Source organism: Triplophysa rosa, linkage group LG15, assembly GCF_024868665.1.
Source record: "Triplophysa rosa linkage group LG15, Trosa_1v2, whole genome shotgun sequence".
NCBI classification, from domain to species: domain Eukaryota; kingdom Metazoa; phylum Chordata; class Actinopteri; order Cypriniformes; family Nemacheilidae; genus Triplophysa; species Triplophysa rosa.
Genome location: NC_079904.1, coordinates 2,918,672 through 2,936,580, shown reverse-complemented (window position 1 = coordinate 2,936,580; position 17,909 = coordinate 2,918,672). Strand labels below are relative to the sequence as shown.

Genomic DNA, 17,909 nt, shown 5'->3' with positions numbered 1-17,909 from the left:
ATGTAATATCGTCCAAGAAAATCATAACAGCTGGATTTGAACTTGAGCATTTCACACAAGAACCATGACTCAATGTGTCAGACCCCATGTGTGCTAGGATGCAAAGGGTCAACATTTTCTCTATGTAATACCCGCAGCCAGATACATCTGGTTTAAGGGAGTGCAAAAATGTCAGTAATTGCTTTGCAAATTGATGCTTCACCGGCCCACACGCATACACAAAAGGTCAGTAAGTTGCAATATGCAAAACCAAGCGTGAAAACTAAAACTGTTGTTCTGCGAGAAAATGTCAAAGCAGACTGCCATATGTTGCTTTCAAACTTTTACAAGAAGCGAAAAATAACAAAAGTCCATGAAGTAACTTCACACTGAACAAAAGATGTATAAAAAGAATAAACACTTTCTTGAAGAGTGTCATCGTTGTCAAAAGCACTACGTGTTAATAAAACCAATACTGTGTGTTCTCAAGAGTAATTGTGGAATAATTGAATCGTTTAAGAGACTGTGGACATGCATTTGATGTCACTAAAAAGACAGAATTTTTTTTAATAGCATCTCTTGTGTACTCCAGCTCAAAAGATTTGCAAAGAAATACACCCTGATCATAATCCAATGCCAGAGAAATTGAGAATTAAAATGGGCATTAAATAAAAGAGTTAAAACTGCGTGAAATAACCCAAAGCAGGTCTTAAGACACCATTTAGAAAGTTTGAAACATTAAAAATTTGCAGCTCGTGCTGTGATCAACGCAAAAAAATCTGACACACAAGGTATGTATACTGACTGACAACAACACTCATATGTCCAAACCAACCGTAATGTGCACACCTGTGTAAAATATAAACCAAAACACTAAAAACATCACTGTGGTTAAGCGTTTGCGCGCTGCCGTTTATAAGAAACGCTTTCGCTCGTTGGTTCGTCAGTCCGGCGGTTCAGCACCGACACATTCGACATAATATCGACTGTCAAAGATCCAAGAGCCCTTTGGGCTAAATGTGTGACGTGCATCACCAAAATGTCCTGCTGCAGTAGCTACTAAGAGAAAAAGAGGAAAAGTTTAAGATACAGACTGAAGGTGTGATCAACGTCAAGTGCAGTCTAAATTTCAACCTGTCTAAGCTCTTGTTCTGAAACAAGGTGGCTAATTAGAATCAGTCTTTGTTTTCTGTTATCTCCATTGACAGCAGCAGGAAAGCACGAATACGACCAAACTGATGTGACGTGTTTATTTCAATGCTTTGTGATGGTTGCGCATCCATTTCTGAGAACTTAAGTGATGGCTGGACGCATCAACAAAGGCATCCACGTCTCATTAGCATCATCATTATTCCTTTGTCTTCTCACATACTATACAAACACAGGTAACTTTTACATTTTCCAAACATCCGGACTGTTTTGCTATGAGCAAAGTGTTTGTTTGTCCAGCGCTCAACCTTAGCAAAGTATGTGGTACAGGTTGTCATGTGTTTTCTACTTTTCACACTTTTACATTCAGTGTTGCTGAGAAAGCAGAAGCGGTTACAATTAGCAGACTTCTGTGATAGAGAAACAGCTGAAACTACATAAATATATAAAGATTTCATTATCAAATTTCAACTGAATTAATTATACAGACAGTCTGACATTCACAAACATTCGGACGGTAATGTAAAATGCCAGCTGGAGCTGTGCGAGTGTCCATTTTATTTTACAAATGTAAAATTAAGAAGATTTTGGATGTTTTACTCTTAGTTTTGGTGTAATTCTCATCCAACTCTTATTGCATAACAAACACTGTCATGATATGTATTTACAGTACTAAAAATATTATACATTCTGTCTACATTTTCTAATCTTTTTTCTTGTTTTTATTCACATTTCTCATTTAATTCTGATTTATTTTTCTACGCATGTACATTCCATACATATATATTCTATTTAGATTGCATTTTTTGGTCATTTTTTAATTGTAAATTATATTTGTTAATTGTTATTTTGTATATTACTACCTCTTTCTCTATCGTTTGCTCAATCTAAGAATAGTTGACTGGGCATGTGACAATTAAACAAATTGAATATAACAGATTTTTTATAAATTATTATTATTATCATTATATGTTAATAAGAATCAGAGAATATGAATAGTCTCAATATATAGACTGTTTCATCGGACGTTTGTTGATCGGTCTGCCTTTTAATTTATATTCCTATTTAATTGTATAATAATTGTATTAAATAAACAATTTGATGAATGGGTCGTGTAATTTTGTCGAATTTAAGTTTGGCCAAATAACTGTTCTTCTAGTAACCCAAAATTATACTGTCTAGACGTACTTTTAACTTGCTAGCTGATGCTATTCACTTGTTATTTCTTTTGCTTGCTATTAAAAATAATTAGGGCTGTCAATAGATAAAACATTTTAACCGCGATTAATCGCACCCTTTTCGTTTGATTAACTGCGATTAATCACACACGTACAGTTAAATTAACACTGTATATTCTGTTTAACATGTTTATTTTAGTGCTGTCAATCGATTAAGAAAATTAACCAACTAATCCAACACAGCATTTATGATTTTAAATATACTTTTACATTCTAATAATTTCACATTTTATCTCCAAATTAATGTAGAAATAACACATTTCTTTAACAGCATCATATATATACATTTATAAATGAAAGTCAATATTCTAATATTGTTGGCTTTGCAACTAATGTCTTTATTAAATTTATTATTATTTTCTACTAATCAAACCCATTATAATAAGTGTGCCTGTGTAACAGGTAGGAAATATACAGAAAATAAATAAAGTTCTCAAACACTTTACAGTCTTTACTGCTAAATATATGAAAGGGCAAACTTCTCTTTTCTTTCGTTGCACTCCATTTTCTTTTGCTGTGAGTGAATGAAAGTCTCGCGGTACAAAGGTGTGCAAGCGTGGAACAGATCGTGCAGTGTCGTAAAAACGCGCCTAAAATTGACAGACCAAAGTAATCGAGTTCGAAAGGTGACGCCCACTATTGTTGAGTGACGTGCCATCATCTGTATCATGAAAATGAAATGACACGAGCTCATGTATAAATGAAAAAGCAATTCCGAAATAAAAAATTAAATTATTCGGAAAATAAAAATACACAAAATATAACGAAATATAAATGTAATCATCTGTTTGGTATATATTATAATTTAATTATGTTTGCATTAAATTCACAATTTCAATATATATTTAACAATTTATATAAGTATTTCAACATTTATTTATTGATATAATTTTGAGTAATTTGGCTCGCCATATTCCACAGCCAGAAGCTGTCAATCTTTACTGGATGCATCAATACAACCATTTCAAATCGCGCCTAAATAGTAGGGCTGTGCAAAAATATCGATACATGTAACTATCGCAATATTTTTTTTCAATAGTGTATCGATAGTGATACCTCTACTGTCGATAATTTTTTTTAAATCTTGTCATATACATACAAATATACAAATATAAGAACGCTTGCAGCTCTCAGAGCTTTTATTAAGAAAAGTAACAATGATATTTATTGTGCTTTTACGGATGTGACACCAGCGCATTTACAGCACTGATGAAGCAGGGGTTTTATACTGCCCATGTTCAGTGTTTTAACTGTAATCAGGGCTCGATATTAACGCTTGTCCGGGACAAGTAAATGTTTTGTATGGGCAAGTGAGAGAGAATTTTACTTGCCCGACCAGACAAGTAACTTGAAGAAAATAACAGTGCGACATACAGTATATGTAGAATAATAAGAATATATGCATTAGACAGAGCTGCGTGTTTGTCGTGGTTGTGCTTGTTGTGTGTGACAATAATCAATGGCGCATCGCACTGAGTCCTTGTAACTACATGCGGATGCGGAATCCTGTTATTTAAATGTCATCTGGCTGTTCTGCGTGTCTGAATGAATTATGTGCACAGTTTAACATACAACACGAGTGATGGTCGAGGATTTATCTGCGTCTGCACTGTATGAGGATATGAACACATGAACTTCATCTCCAGAGGTGCTCTGAGAGTTTATTTTACGAGCGTTTTACTGTTTGAGTGAAGCTATCTGCAAACAAGCGTCTTCCCAAAGACCCGTCAAAATAAAAGTCCCGTTAAATTGAACACTCAGACAAAAAATACTGTAGTGTAGTGAAGTGCCCTTGTAGTAAATTGATAAACACTGTATACTATAGTAAAGTTCAAAAACAATATAGTAGGAATTTTACTGCAGTTTACTATAGTAAATACTATAGTATCCTACAGTAATTTATGTGGACAAATATACCACTATTGTATAGTAAAAAAGGAAAAACACAGAACTTAGAAATATTAAAACAAATTTAGGTAATCTAAAAATCATATGGCCCTAATTTATCCATCTGTATGTAACATTAATGTCTTTTGTCAGTTATCTGCCTATTCATAATGATCTACACTTGCACATTTCTGCCTGTGCTACCAAACTTTAAACCTCTCTAGCACCAGTGCTATGTGCAAAAAAAGTTAACTTACAGCCTTAACACTAATAATAATTACTGCTTGCCTTTGTTTTATAGCAGTCACGGAGAGTAGGCCTATAACCAAATTCAGGCGGCCAAAGCGGACACTTGTTAAAATGCTTAGAAGCAAACTTGACCAATCTAAATCCCAAACAATTATATTGATTATATTATATTATAATTCAAATGAAATATCATTTTTTTTTATCTTTGGACAAGTAATTTTTGTACTCGGACAAGTGAATGTCGAATTTACTTGTCCGAAGGACAACCACATGACAATGCTTAATGTCAAGCCCTGTGTAATGCACCACAACAGCCAAGTGACTTGCGTGAGCCACTTTATTCCCCTGTGCTACCCACTTGAGCGGCGCAATCCACAGTTTGAGAAGCCAAACCTCTGATCTAAATGTCCATGCATCGCACATCATGGCCACTCTGCAGAGGTAAGGGATGTTTTTACACTTATCCTTACAGAAAACCCCAGGTGGTGGACAGCATGTTGTATTTCTAGCTCTACTTTTTACATTTTCTATTTAAAGTATTTCAATATATCGCAAATGTGTATCATATCGTACCGTATCGAAATGCATAGCAATATATTGTATCGTGACCCATCTATCGTGATATGTATCGTATCGGGAGGCATTTGCCAATACATAGCCCTACTAAATAGTTTAAAGGCCTTTATATGAATAAGAGTGTGATTATATAATGTAACGCTAGACAATGATGACATTTGTTGCATTAATGGCTTTTAATTTTTTTTTTTATTATGACTATTATACATGATTCTAAAAATAGAGTTCAATTATCTATGAGCAAACCAATGTTTTTATTTCTTTTGATTGTGGGTCAAATATGAAACAAACATGTTCATGACATCACACATGAAGGCTTGTGTGCTATAAAAGGTGTGCTTGCAAGTAAACATTTAACAGAACCGTCCACTGTGTGACAAAACAAAATAGCTGCGGTCAGGTTAAAGATCAGTCATCAAAAGAAAACAACCTCGCTAAATCTCCAAACTTGACTCACAAATCTTTCTCTAGCAATGCAGTCTTTATATTCATTGTTATTATGCATCCAAACACAGACACGTGATGTGATTCTGGATACCTGAAATGCTCAAAACCATCAAGAGAAGATGAAGCTCATGGTTTTCTGTGATGGCTCTGGGTTCTAGAGGTGTTTTGGAGCCGCGCTGCAAAAATGTCAATAGTAATGAGCACATCTCCAGTCAATGAATATGAATGAGGCGTTAGGAAAACAGCCCACTTTCCATTCCTAATATGTGTTGGGCATTTTGCCACACCAACCAGGAAGATACCCGCTTAAACGGCAACTCTCACCCCACTTCAATGGCAATTCAATTTGTTCCGTAAGCCGGGGATGAAAAAGCAATTATTCACAGCATCCGACACTTCGCGATCTGTTCCTTAAAGATATCGGCCTTTTCTCGCTAAATGAACAAATAAGCTGGAGGATTAGTGCCACACGTGCTCCGGGGCCTTTGCCCCCCATCGCTTTCTCCAGCCCCCGGGCCGGAAAGGACCAGCCATCCGAAGACCGAGCAGCGGAGACGATTGATGTCGTCTGGGTTGTTTTTTTAACACTGATTGGTTGCGAGGCGTGTCATGCGAAAGAGACCGTTTTTTTCAATGTTTGACTCTTCAGATGCTGCAGTCACAAGTTTACAAGAGTTGGCACTTCGGTGTTAGTGAGAAGCACACTCAGCACGACTGACACTCGCTGCGTTGAAAGTGTGAGCCATCGACATATGTCACTCGCTAGGGATGTGCGGCATATGAAGACATAAATTAAAGGCATGGTTCAAACACAAATGAAAAATCTTTCATTATTCACTCACCCTCGTGTCATTTCAAACCTGTTTGACTTTCTTTCTTCTGCCGAACACAAAAGAAGATATTTTGAAGAACGTTGGTAACCAAACATCGCTGGCCCTTGTTGACTTCCATTATATGGACACAAAACAACGGAGACATTTCTCAAAAATATCGTCTTTTTGTATTCCACAGAAAAACGGCTCGTATACACTTTTTGTACAACATGAGGGTGAATAAATGATAACAGAATAAAAGCATTTTATAAGTATGCATGGAAGCATTCAAAGAGTGTGAATAAAGTGAAACAAAACCAAACTTTGGAGTGGAGAAAAGGCTTAAATGTGTTTGTAAGAGAGAAGACAAAATCAATGATTGCTGCCCTAATTTGATGAACTTGATAGCAAATAATTAAATGGAAATGAATGATTTTGGAAGAGAATGCCTTCAGCTTTGATGATGATGATGATGAAGTCTCTACACTGATGAGTCTCCATCTAAAATGAGTTAAATGATTGGAGTGATTTTCCCTTCTGGGATCTTATCTGGGAACTTATCGTGATGCAAACTCGCGGCCGAAAGCAAAACTTCTGGATAGAGCCTTTGATTGGAACACAAACTGTGTTAATATTATTGTACCCGTTTTCTAAACTCTTTCTACAACAATATTTTCCCAAACAAATGCAAACTGAATCTACAAATATGTTTACATTTTGACCACAACAGCCTTTCGCGAGTTATGCGCGTTTTCTACAATTCCAATGGATCGACCTAAAGCACCACCTTAATCTGGCAAACTCTTGTCTGATTGGCTGGCTTTACACAACATCCAAAAGCCAGTAAAAGCACAAAGAATTTGTGCACACGTGCAGTTTAACCTTAGCTGGAGGATTCTTTAATGCATCTAGAGCTTTCCAGTGGTTAGAGCATGGGGCTAACAATGCTAAGGTCATGGGTTCGATCCCAGGGATTGCATTTATTAGAACAAATGTACAGTATAATGCAATGTAAGTCGCTTTGGATAAAAGCGTCTGCCAAATGCATAAATGTAAATGTAGATGGAAATCAAAAATTGTATTCCGTAATTCGAATGCAAATGCAACTGCTGTCTTCTCACCTTGAGCCGCTGGTGGTCAACCACGAGAGCAGGAGGTGGAGGAATCTGTGCATCTTCCTCGAGCGTGTCAGGCGACTGTTGCTCTTCTGATGGACCTTTAGCACATTCCTTCCCTTTTGATGATCCTGTTAACACATGAGCATGACCACATTACGCAAGAAAGTCAAAGGTGAACGCATACCACAAACACCACAACATCATTGCGTGCTGCAATTGGCACAAAGGAAACGCATGCTACACTCTTCAAAAAACACGTAAAAGTAGGGCAAAATATACTGTATTAATATGAAGGAATTTTCCGTATTCATTTTTTACAGTTGTTTTACCTGTATTTTACATTTTGCACTGCATTAAATTACATTTTAGCATTAATGGAAATGTCCGTAACATAAAGGAAAATGTACTGGTAATTTTCTGCCAGTACTTTATCCGTTTTTTACGGGATTTTTTTTACAGTGTAGATCTGACCTAAAATTAAAACATTTCGTTCCTGATACACGTTTAAAGACTATTAATAATTCTTTTTTCAAACATATTGTTTTAGTATGTAATTTAAAATGTTTTTAAACGAAACATTAAAACGAAAGTCATTTAATTTATAACATTTTGTGTCATTTTTTTCGTGTAATCGACTGTTGTTTTCAATGTCGGCTAGTAGGAGCTTACCGTTTAAACGACTAGTCGATTAGTCTCGCACATCCCTAGTATGTACATGTACAATCAAGGAAGACCCAAGGAACTTGAAAAAATGTCACAAGTTTGATATACAAACATTTTTTCTAAGTTTATCTGAAACGTAACTCCAAAATTTCCAGTGTTGTCGTATCCTCATTGTGTGTGTGTGTGTGTGTGTGTATATGAACATATTTTTGCTTGCTTCGTTTATGCAAAGCATGTCGTACCTTCTTTTTCATGCTCTGTATCACACATGGTTTCCACCTCTAGCGTTTCGTTCTCCTCTGCATTGCATTCTGGGCCGGAGGATTCTTCATGCTCCGCTGGTTTATGCTCCACCGCACCTCCGGTGACAGACCCCAAACCTGCCGTCACCTCCTTTCCACCTCTTTCAGTTTCTTTACCGCTGTCAATGCTGTCCATAGACTCATTTCCATTCACGCACTCCTGAAGAACGGGGACGGCTGACCCCTTACCGACGGAAGCCCCAACTGACAGAGCCCGGTCCGCCTCCTCCTCTCCCGGAGAAGCCGTGGGCTCACAGGAATTCTCCTCCTCTGTGGAGAGGACATGTCCGTTGGCCTGGAGTGGCTGTTTGTCAGGCTCCATGGTGTCACAGGAAGACTCGTCCTGCACCATCGCGACCGAGTCTTCCGCCCCCTCTTCCTCCTCTGGTTCATCGTCATCTTCCGCTTCTTCTTTTTTATAACTCTTTTTCTTCCTAATGATGCCCCGTCCCCAAATCGGTCGTCGCCGCAATTTGCGCTTCATGTTATCTGAAAATGACAGAAGATTACAATGGTTATTTTTACATTCCGTCAAGTGCTTCAGAACATTAACCGTGGCTGAGCACTTAAAAACAAGTATCGGTGTAATATCACGAAATGAAGCCTTGCGTTTGAATAACTTAAGATCACCGCATCTTCCCATAATGACATGCAAAATCCCTTTTAAAATCGCGGGTGTGGAAGCCGGTCTAAAGCCTTCATTAGACACGACTGACTGCGTGATGAACCCCTCACCCTCATGTCTCACAGTCACTCGCATGACAGCAGGAAGAAGAAAAAATCGTTGTCGTGACCGTCGCCGGGGGAGCTTGAGCCGAGTGTTCCAGAACCACAGGGAAAAAATAGACAGAAGCGTGTGGGCCAATCTGTTAGCGCTACATGACACCTGTCCACTGTGTAATTGGTCGAAGTGGAGGGGGGCCACGGAAAAACACAGAGCCGGCGTCGCTCGGCACGCGGGAGGCCGTGCTTAAAGCTGTAATTGAAAACAATGGAAGGCGGCCCAGATGTGCTTCATACATCAGAGCCCGAAAGGACCGAGCTAATTCACCGACTGAGCAGTCACACTCCACTCACAATAATGGATTCCCAGCCCACCTCTTCCATTCTAAACACGACGGTCTTTTTTTTAATCGGAGAGGTTGATTGCCGAACACTTTCACGACTTTCCCTTCGGATGCAATCAGAATGATCGAGTGAATAGAGAGAGAGAATCTTGGAGATTGCCAACAGATGGATAGAGTGCAAAGGGGAAGATAGCATAAGTGAAAAATCTGACAAAAAAAAAAAGAAGAGAAAACCTTCCCGACTTCAAAAGTGCCTTAAAAATGTCAAAGTGATGGCAGTAAAACTTTAACAGGCTCGATTCCGCACATTCCTCCGGTAAAGTCTGGGGTGAAACGTCTCTGGGTTCAAAAGTGAAGTTTTTAATGTCGTTCCCTTCTGCAGTAGCTGTTTATTCTAAGATATCGCTCGATCCAAACTACCAGGTGATGCGAGTTCATTTTCAGATGTTAGAATACGTTCTCCCGAGCATGCATGCAAAGACAAATAGGCCATCCATATGTTGAATTGACCATAAAGCATAAAAACGGCGACTGCGATCTAAACATCGTTCTGTTTGTTCGCTCCTAAAAAGGAAAAAGCGTATTTAGATACAAACTAAGAAAGAAATGGTTCCTTCTATGGCATCGCAGATAGTTGGATCATCCAACAAGACTTCATCATCATCTTCATCTGTTTTTATCACGACAGCTATTTGAAAAGCACAATGGATTCATACCGTACAAAGGAAAATACCAGTCGTGATCATAATGCACATGCACAACATCTGATGGCGAATACAGATGGACAACAAATAAAGCGTAACTAATAAGCCTCAACTTATTAGGATTTAGAAACCGCATGGAGCCGGGGCGCATGCAGCAAGCAATTTAAGCAAAGGTCATTTTTTTCTGGTAGCCATTTCACTTTCTCTTTGGTGGCTACACAAGACCTAATTTGACATTTCAGCCAAATCACGGCACACAATAGCCGTGACTCACTCCAGAGAGACCCATGCAGTGCATCAGACCCTAATGATCCATAATTAAGTCCGACTATTTGTGTGTGTTCAACCAGAATACTGGATTTATGACTGAACGGCACTACAAAGGAACCGACTGATAGAAAACACAAGACTTGTAGAAGCGGAGGACATACTGTACTGATGTGTCCCGATTCTATCTGCTGCACGATGCTGACACGCTCGTCGTCAAAAGACGACATCCGAAAGCCGCACTGAAAGCGAATTAATGAGATTTTCGAGACGGAAGCCTGCTTTTGTGTTGAACTAGGCTTTTACTAGCTTTGTATGAGGCTTTAAATCCAAACGCAAGAAAAGAAAACGGCGACAAAAGGAGCATTGTGAATATTTTTCCCTCTGGTTTTAAAATCAGATCGATGATCGAGCCAAAGGCAGAAGACTTGCTGACTGTGGCCTCCAGGACTGTTTTATAACCCTCGGGTTTCACTGTTGAGGGAAAACGCAGTGTAATATGGATGTTTGTATCGCTGAAACGTTCATTCAAAGTCATAAAAAGCCAGTTCGTCACCGTCACATCAGACAAACGCTTATTTCATGTCTAATAGGTAGAGAAAATGAGCGTGAGGATTATGATCACGATAACACAATACAGTCTTTGATGCGTTAAAGCCTTGATGTGCTTTTTGTTTCTCGCACCAGCAGATGTTTTCATGACAGACTGTCTGAAGTGAGTCAATAACAGGTTTTATTTCAGATAATACTGGTGTGTCTAGTTATTCTAGACACTGACATGTCTGTGGTGCTTAAGAAACAGAGTACAGGAAGTACAAAATAAACAAACAAAAAATGTATATACACAAAAAAATACCAAAATTATTAAAGGGATACTCCACCCAAAAATGAAAATTCTGTCATGAATTACTCACCCTCAAGTTGTTTCAATTCTGTATACATTTCTTTGTTCTGAGATATTTAGAAGAATGTGAGCCAACTGAGATTTCTGGGGTAGTCAAAAAATGGCAGTCAAAGGTGCCTGTTTTTTTTCTAAATTCTTCAAAATATCTTCTTTTGTGTTTAACGGAACAAAAAAATATACGATATTCTTTTCTACTATGGTAGTCTATGGTGCCCCAGAAACCACCGCTGCTGACATTCATTCAAATATCTTTCTTTGTGTTCAACAGAACAAAGTAATTTATAGATTTGGAACAACTTGACGTTGAGTAGTTTATGAGAGAATTTTTATTTTTGGGTGTACTGTCCCTTTAACACCAAATAATCTGATGTCAAAGATGATATCAGTAGTTTTTTTGGGTTTAAACCAAAAAGTCAGCTATTGAGCAAGTGCATTTTTCTTAAATTTCCTTAATATTTTAACCCAGGGTTTCCCAAAAGGGGTTTGTGACACCCTAGTGGTTATCAAGGGAATTGCAGGGGGTTTGTGAGTTTGTACACTGTTTGTCTATTATACATTTTCCATTACTTTAAAAATGTTAAAGTGTTACGGGTTTAATAATAACAATAGTTAAGTAAAATGCTTATTTCAGTTTAGCTTCATTAATGTACATTACATAGAGAATAACTTGCAATAATACCATGCATTTTAATGTTTAATTTATATATGACGTATTTCTTTCATTTATCTATTATTATTATCATTATTTCGTTTTAATTATAATTTAATTATATTAAAAGCTGCTTTGCAACAATGACAATTGTGAAAAGTGCTATATAAATAAAATTGAATTGAACGGAATTAAAATACTACTGATAAAAACTTCAAAACATTTAAAAAAGTTTTAAAAGTTAAACATTTCTCCACAACCCATTTCACTGATGTAAACTAATAGTAATGTTTTATAAGTTGATCTGTCGGTCGGTTTTCCTAGGAAATGTAAATATGACGTCATTTGACTTCAGCACGTAAAGAAAAGTTCATTTAAAACGTTGAGCTGTGCGGGGACAAACTTTACACAAACCAATTGAACCGAGTGTGAAAACAAGCTCAACGTGTCCAGCTGCCTTGAATACACATTCATTCTCAGACAGTCCTGCTAAAATGAGAGTTTCTCCCAAAGCGTCTAGATGCGTACTGAAGTCAGCCGATGAGCTTCAGGTCACAGCGGTACAGGGCGATGGTGAGCTGGACAGGGAAAAGAGCTGTTACCCATCGCATGCGGATGGATGAATCCGCACTACAGCATCTCTGTCAGAAAGCACAGGGAAAAAGGGAGGAAGAGATGGATAGAGAAAAGCTCACCAGGGAGCACTTCTCACAAGCGGAGATTTTCACAGCCTGGCTGTGTTTGTGAATAGAAGAGGCTCAGAATAGACCAAATTGCACAGAAAACATATTTCAGGATTTGAGCGTGTGAGGTGGGGGACTGCAAAAAATAAAGCTAAAAGAAAAGAGCAACGGTTTGTCTAAGCTTGCGTACGTGTTTATGGTCCTTAATGTAACCCCTAAAATATCAGAGGCAGCGCTTTTTCATCATCTGTGCGTGTTTGCTACATAGACGCTTTCATTTATAAATGTCACCTTTCTAAACACGGTGATTACTCATAGCTCAGCTCTCCTGGCCACGTACAGGCGACCTTTCCCGTTACTCCTAGGGAAATGGAAATGTTTTTTAAAGCAAAACAAGACCTATACAAACTTTTATAGAAACAAGAATGTGACAAGGTTTCTCAGTAGGGTCTGAGTAGGCGAGCACAGGTAATGATGTGTACATCAAAATATGATGTATAGAGAAAAGAGAGAGAACATACGTGATATTTATATTAAAATACTGTATAATATAAAACATCACTGATGCAACACATTTATTCTCATATTTACCACCGAGCTACGTTTCCTTTGTTATTATGCTAATCAGTTTCACAATCTTAAAATAAGAAAGCTGCATGGCATCCGAGGAACTCACCGATGTCCCCATGTCATTAAAGAGAGATAGAGGTCAGAGGTCAGCAGTATGCAGGTGGCTCCAGTGGTCATTACCCGAGAGAAAAAGTTGTCATTCGCGCTCTTCCCACGTTTAAATAATGCATGGGAATTGTTGGTGCATGAACACACAGTCCCAGACGGTTTCTATAAAAACACGTGTGTGTATGTGGTGGAAATGCTCTTCTTAGAATAGCTCAGCACTTTGTAATAATTAAAACTGCCACCGCATGCATATTTCATGCGGCGCCGAGAAATTTCATCCGTGCATCCCCAACTCGCCCCCCGCCGCTACCTGCCGAAACACCTTATCTACGTTTATTAATTGTTTCACAGCACACAAATACTAAATCAGTCATTTTAAAGGTCCGCCTTGTAGGGACAGCTTTCCCCATGACGACTCCCATGATGCAACAGCCTGAAAGCACGGGGCTGCTGTTCATAAGGTACACATAACAAGACAAACCAGTTCAAATAAATATATTTCACATGACCAATATTTTGAAAAATATAAGATACAGTACAAAATATAGGATTTCTGCCATTCTACAATAAACTAGAGATGCACCGATAAATTGCATCACCGATACCGATTCTGAAGATTAAAGTAATATTTCTTAACTTTCTGACTGGTGTTAATTCGTATAATGACTATTAATATTGAACATCAATGATGTTTTTTAACATTTTCTGTATACAGAGCATTTTCCTGTCCTCTTTTGATTGACAGGATATATCGTCTCTGATCATCGGCTGTTTTCAAAATATCGGCTGATAGCCAATGGTGTGAAAATTTGCTTTCATCGACTGATACCAAAGCAAAAGAAAGAAAGAAATTACATTAACTAGCAAGTTAAAATGATGTCCTGCCGGTATTATTTTGGGTTACTTGCCTAAACTTAAAGAGTACATAACATGAGATCATGAAAATGACATTTCATGCAGTGTGTAATGTTGCCGTGTTTGAAAGTAAGCAGTCTGCCAAGATGTAAATCCGAAGGTGAATGAATAACAAAGTTATTGGCTTGGAAAAAAAACGATTCGACTCTGAATCACGTAAACGAGTCGTCCCTAGTCCGATTCGCAAACCGCCGCAGATTTACGTCACTACATATGAATCTACAATAAAATTCAACAAATTGTTTACTTAATACAATTATTAAACAATAAAATATGAATATAAATAAAATAAAATATGAATAGTTATATTATTAGCTACTAACCAGACCCATCGACAAACACAAACAGGAAGTTAACCATGGGCCAGACGCATGCGTCTGATGAAACCGTCTAAAAAATATACGCATGGATACAGGATAAACCTCAGATACACACAATGTTATAAACTTTAGCTAAAGATTCAGATGAAACTTTTCTCTATAGGCTATTATCCTTGGTCACTAGACCATTTAAAGTGGTCATATCATGGAAAACGTGTTTTTTATTGCTTGCTTGAAACAAAAATCTTAAATCATAGGACGAAGGCATTAATTTCAACACAAGTCTCTCCCTAGTTCACAGAACATTGACTTCACCTGCAAAAACGGGTAATTTTGATTTCTTAATGGTCGTGACAGTCCCGAGCTCATTTACATCTCACTCCCTCATCTGTAATCTCCCCTTAATGTTGTTACTTTTCACACGCCAAGAAGTTAGCTAATCATATCAGCTTTAATTTACATAATCCTTACGGAAAGCAAAACCAGCCTGTTTAATTTCAAGGCTCCGCAAGGCTAAAACAATCACGTAATGTTAAACTAGGACAAGAAGCTTAACTAACATCACTAAAGTAGAAATGAAATAAAGTCTTGTAGGCAGGTAGGGCCGGTGGACCACCTCATTATTCCAATAGTTTCACTCAAACATTTCTGTGGCTTTACAATGACATTCATTCCTAGCGTTACTTTAAACTCCTGCATGGCCGTGTGGGTGTGTCACGCTGTGTATGTTATTAAACCGCTAAAAAAGCTAAAGCTGTGTCAATCGGATCTGATGAAAATGAGCTCAACAGAGGAGAACGAAAGGAGAAGCGGCACGTGGCTGAGGTCCATTCACGGCCCTGTTCCAACACATCCGAGTCTAATGTTTTTACTTTGTCGGGGGTAAATCCATTTGACTATCATTTAGTCTGAAACAAAACCGTCAAGGTTAACAAAAAGTGCATCAATAAAAAGTGGTGCAAAAACTAGTTTGCAAACAAACCACACAAAACATTTGGAAACTAAACACTATAGATAAGAGCATGGAAGTAAAGCTACAATCCAAACAGCGTCTTGTTGGTGACTGCTTGACATGGATTGCTTTAGAATTAGCAAGCGCTCGAGAGCACTCAAAAACTAAAAGCCCGGCAACACAAAGTCTCAAACAGGGAATACACTGAATACCAAACAGTGAACACACAGTTCACAAACAGTTCTTTCAGTGACCTCGGAGTTCAGCCAAATCAATCAGATTAAAATAAACTCTAAAAGCCAAAACAGATGAAAATGAGTCAGGATTGTCATTGATAGCTGCCTACCTAGTAGTGCTGGGCAAAAAAATCGAATCAATCGGTTTAGGGCTGAGTTACTCGAGTAATTCGAATACAAAAAATCATCAAGGCAATTTTTGTTGCCTCAAAGCTTTGTTTAATCCATTTAACTACAGTACACACGGAGCACTGTGTTTCCCTACGGACCGATATTACTGACGCAGCCCTCAAAACTCTATAGGTGCGTCCCAAATCTCACACTTATGCACTATTCTACGCCATTTTTTAGTATAAATATTGTGAGTAGTGCTTTCACATTGAAAATCCTCAAAAAAGAAGTGCATTTTAAGTACCCGGATGATGCATGTTTTCGACCGAAAACATGAAGTGTGGAACTGTGGACACTTCACGCACTCAACGGTCGCAGTTTCGCTTACGTGGCGGAAGGGAGGTGGGGCTATCAGACGCTGCTCGAGCAAAACTCTCCTGCAGAGTTATAATGCTTCAATCTGATGATGACTAAAGTAATGCTGGGCAAAACAGATGATAACTACATTAAATGTACAATGTTCAAGTATATTTTTATTCACACGCATTGTGGCGTGCGATTGACGTCATTGGCGCTCGTCTGGGAAACCGATATACTTCCGGTTAGTATAAAACCGTTTAGTATTCCATTTGGGACGATACTACTCTTCTGAACTTCATACACTACATGGTTGAGTGCATAGTGCATAGTATGTCATTTGGGACACAGCTTATACATGTTACCGGGCTGTCAAGTCTCACTATGCTTTCAGACCGCCGCCGTCGAGAGCGTCAAAAATCGCTCTGGCCGCCCTGCCAACAATGCTGTAGAAAGAGTCTTGGGCGCGCTGACGCTCTGACGTAAATCGAAATCTTATCTTGTATTTAAAGGGGCCGCAAAGCAAACAAGCTTGTTGATCTTGTGCAGACTGACCACAAGAAATTGATCGGTGGAAAGAACTTTACTGTAGTTACACGTTTGCTAACTAAATAATATTCTGCATCAGTAACACTGTTTTGCATGCTCTGGCGCTAAAGTTAGCATGAAATTCCCGCTTATTTACAGAAAATGTATAACGTTAATGCACATCATCAGCAACTCAGTAGGAACACAAACAATCTCAGACACCTTGTTCCACGCATCATCTTTTTTTATTTATGTCCCTGTACGCAAACAAGAGAGAGAGAGAGAAACAACACACAAACTGACACCAGGACAGGATCCTGTCACCGTCACTGAGAACTTTCACCAATACTTTTCTCTTTTTCTGTTTATATTGAGATGTATATATAGATACGTATATACTTTTATTTGATCTTAATCTGTATTTGTGCATGTTTATATTAAATTTTTCTGTGCTTTGGCAATGTAAAAAAATTGTTTTATCATGCCAATAAAACTTCTTTGAATCTTGAATCTTGAGAGAGCGAGAGAGGCGACACAGTTTGTCACTCTGCCCTTTCTCATGCACTGAAAGTACTTAATAAGGTCTGTGGATCAATCACAGATTCAGTCTATGCCTGTGGAAATGAAGCAGATCAGTCAAACGCTTCTTCGGCCGACTGCAGAGCGGAACACGTGAACATGCCAGGGGTAATTCATCTCTCCTGTAAGCGTGCTACCGCACCATACCAGCTCAGCCTTCGTCACAGTCCTTTCCTCAGGAAACGCTTATGGAGATAACAATGGCCACCTGAAGAGCTCTCCACGCCACTGCGTTGACACTCAGGTGGATGTGTACGTTTGACGGTCGGTGGTCTCATGCTAAAGGTTAAGAGCGTCTCGATGCACAGCGGATCAAGCTTTGAAATATAGAGCTGCTAAAAATAGGTACGACTTCAAGCCATTACACAAAGGACGGTTGCATCTCGTATGAATGAGACGATAGCTCGTATTCTCGTGAATGAGTCAGTGGCTTCAGAGAAAGGAATGACATCATGCCTCTGAAGTACCGGGACGTACTCACGCTATTTTGCGCTGTTCAGTAAATCTGGCCCCAAATATCTTGTGCACTGCCACAACCC

At 38.4% G+C, this 17,909-nt stretch overlaps 1 protein-coding gene across 2 annotated transcripts in view; it reads right to left on the bottom strand.

Annotated features, from left to right (window-relative positions):
- Positions 1-17,909, bottom strand: part of atad2b (ATPase family AAA domain containing 2B) — a 71,751-nt gene that overhangs the window by 8,216 nt on the left and 45,626 nt on the right. For both annotated transcript variants that reach the window (XM_057352223.1, XM_057352224.1), the window contains exons 25-26: positions 8,361-8,909; positions 7,459-7,583 (exon numbers count right to left, since the gene is read on the bottom strand). In XM_057352223.1, the coding sequence (XP_057208206.1) occupies positions 7,459-7,583; positions 8,361-8,909 (674 nt within the window). The remainder of the gene's footprint in view (positions 1-7,458; positions 7,584-8,360; positions 8,910-17,909) is intronic.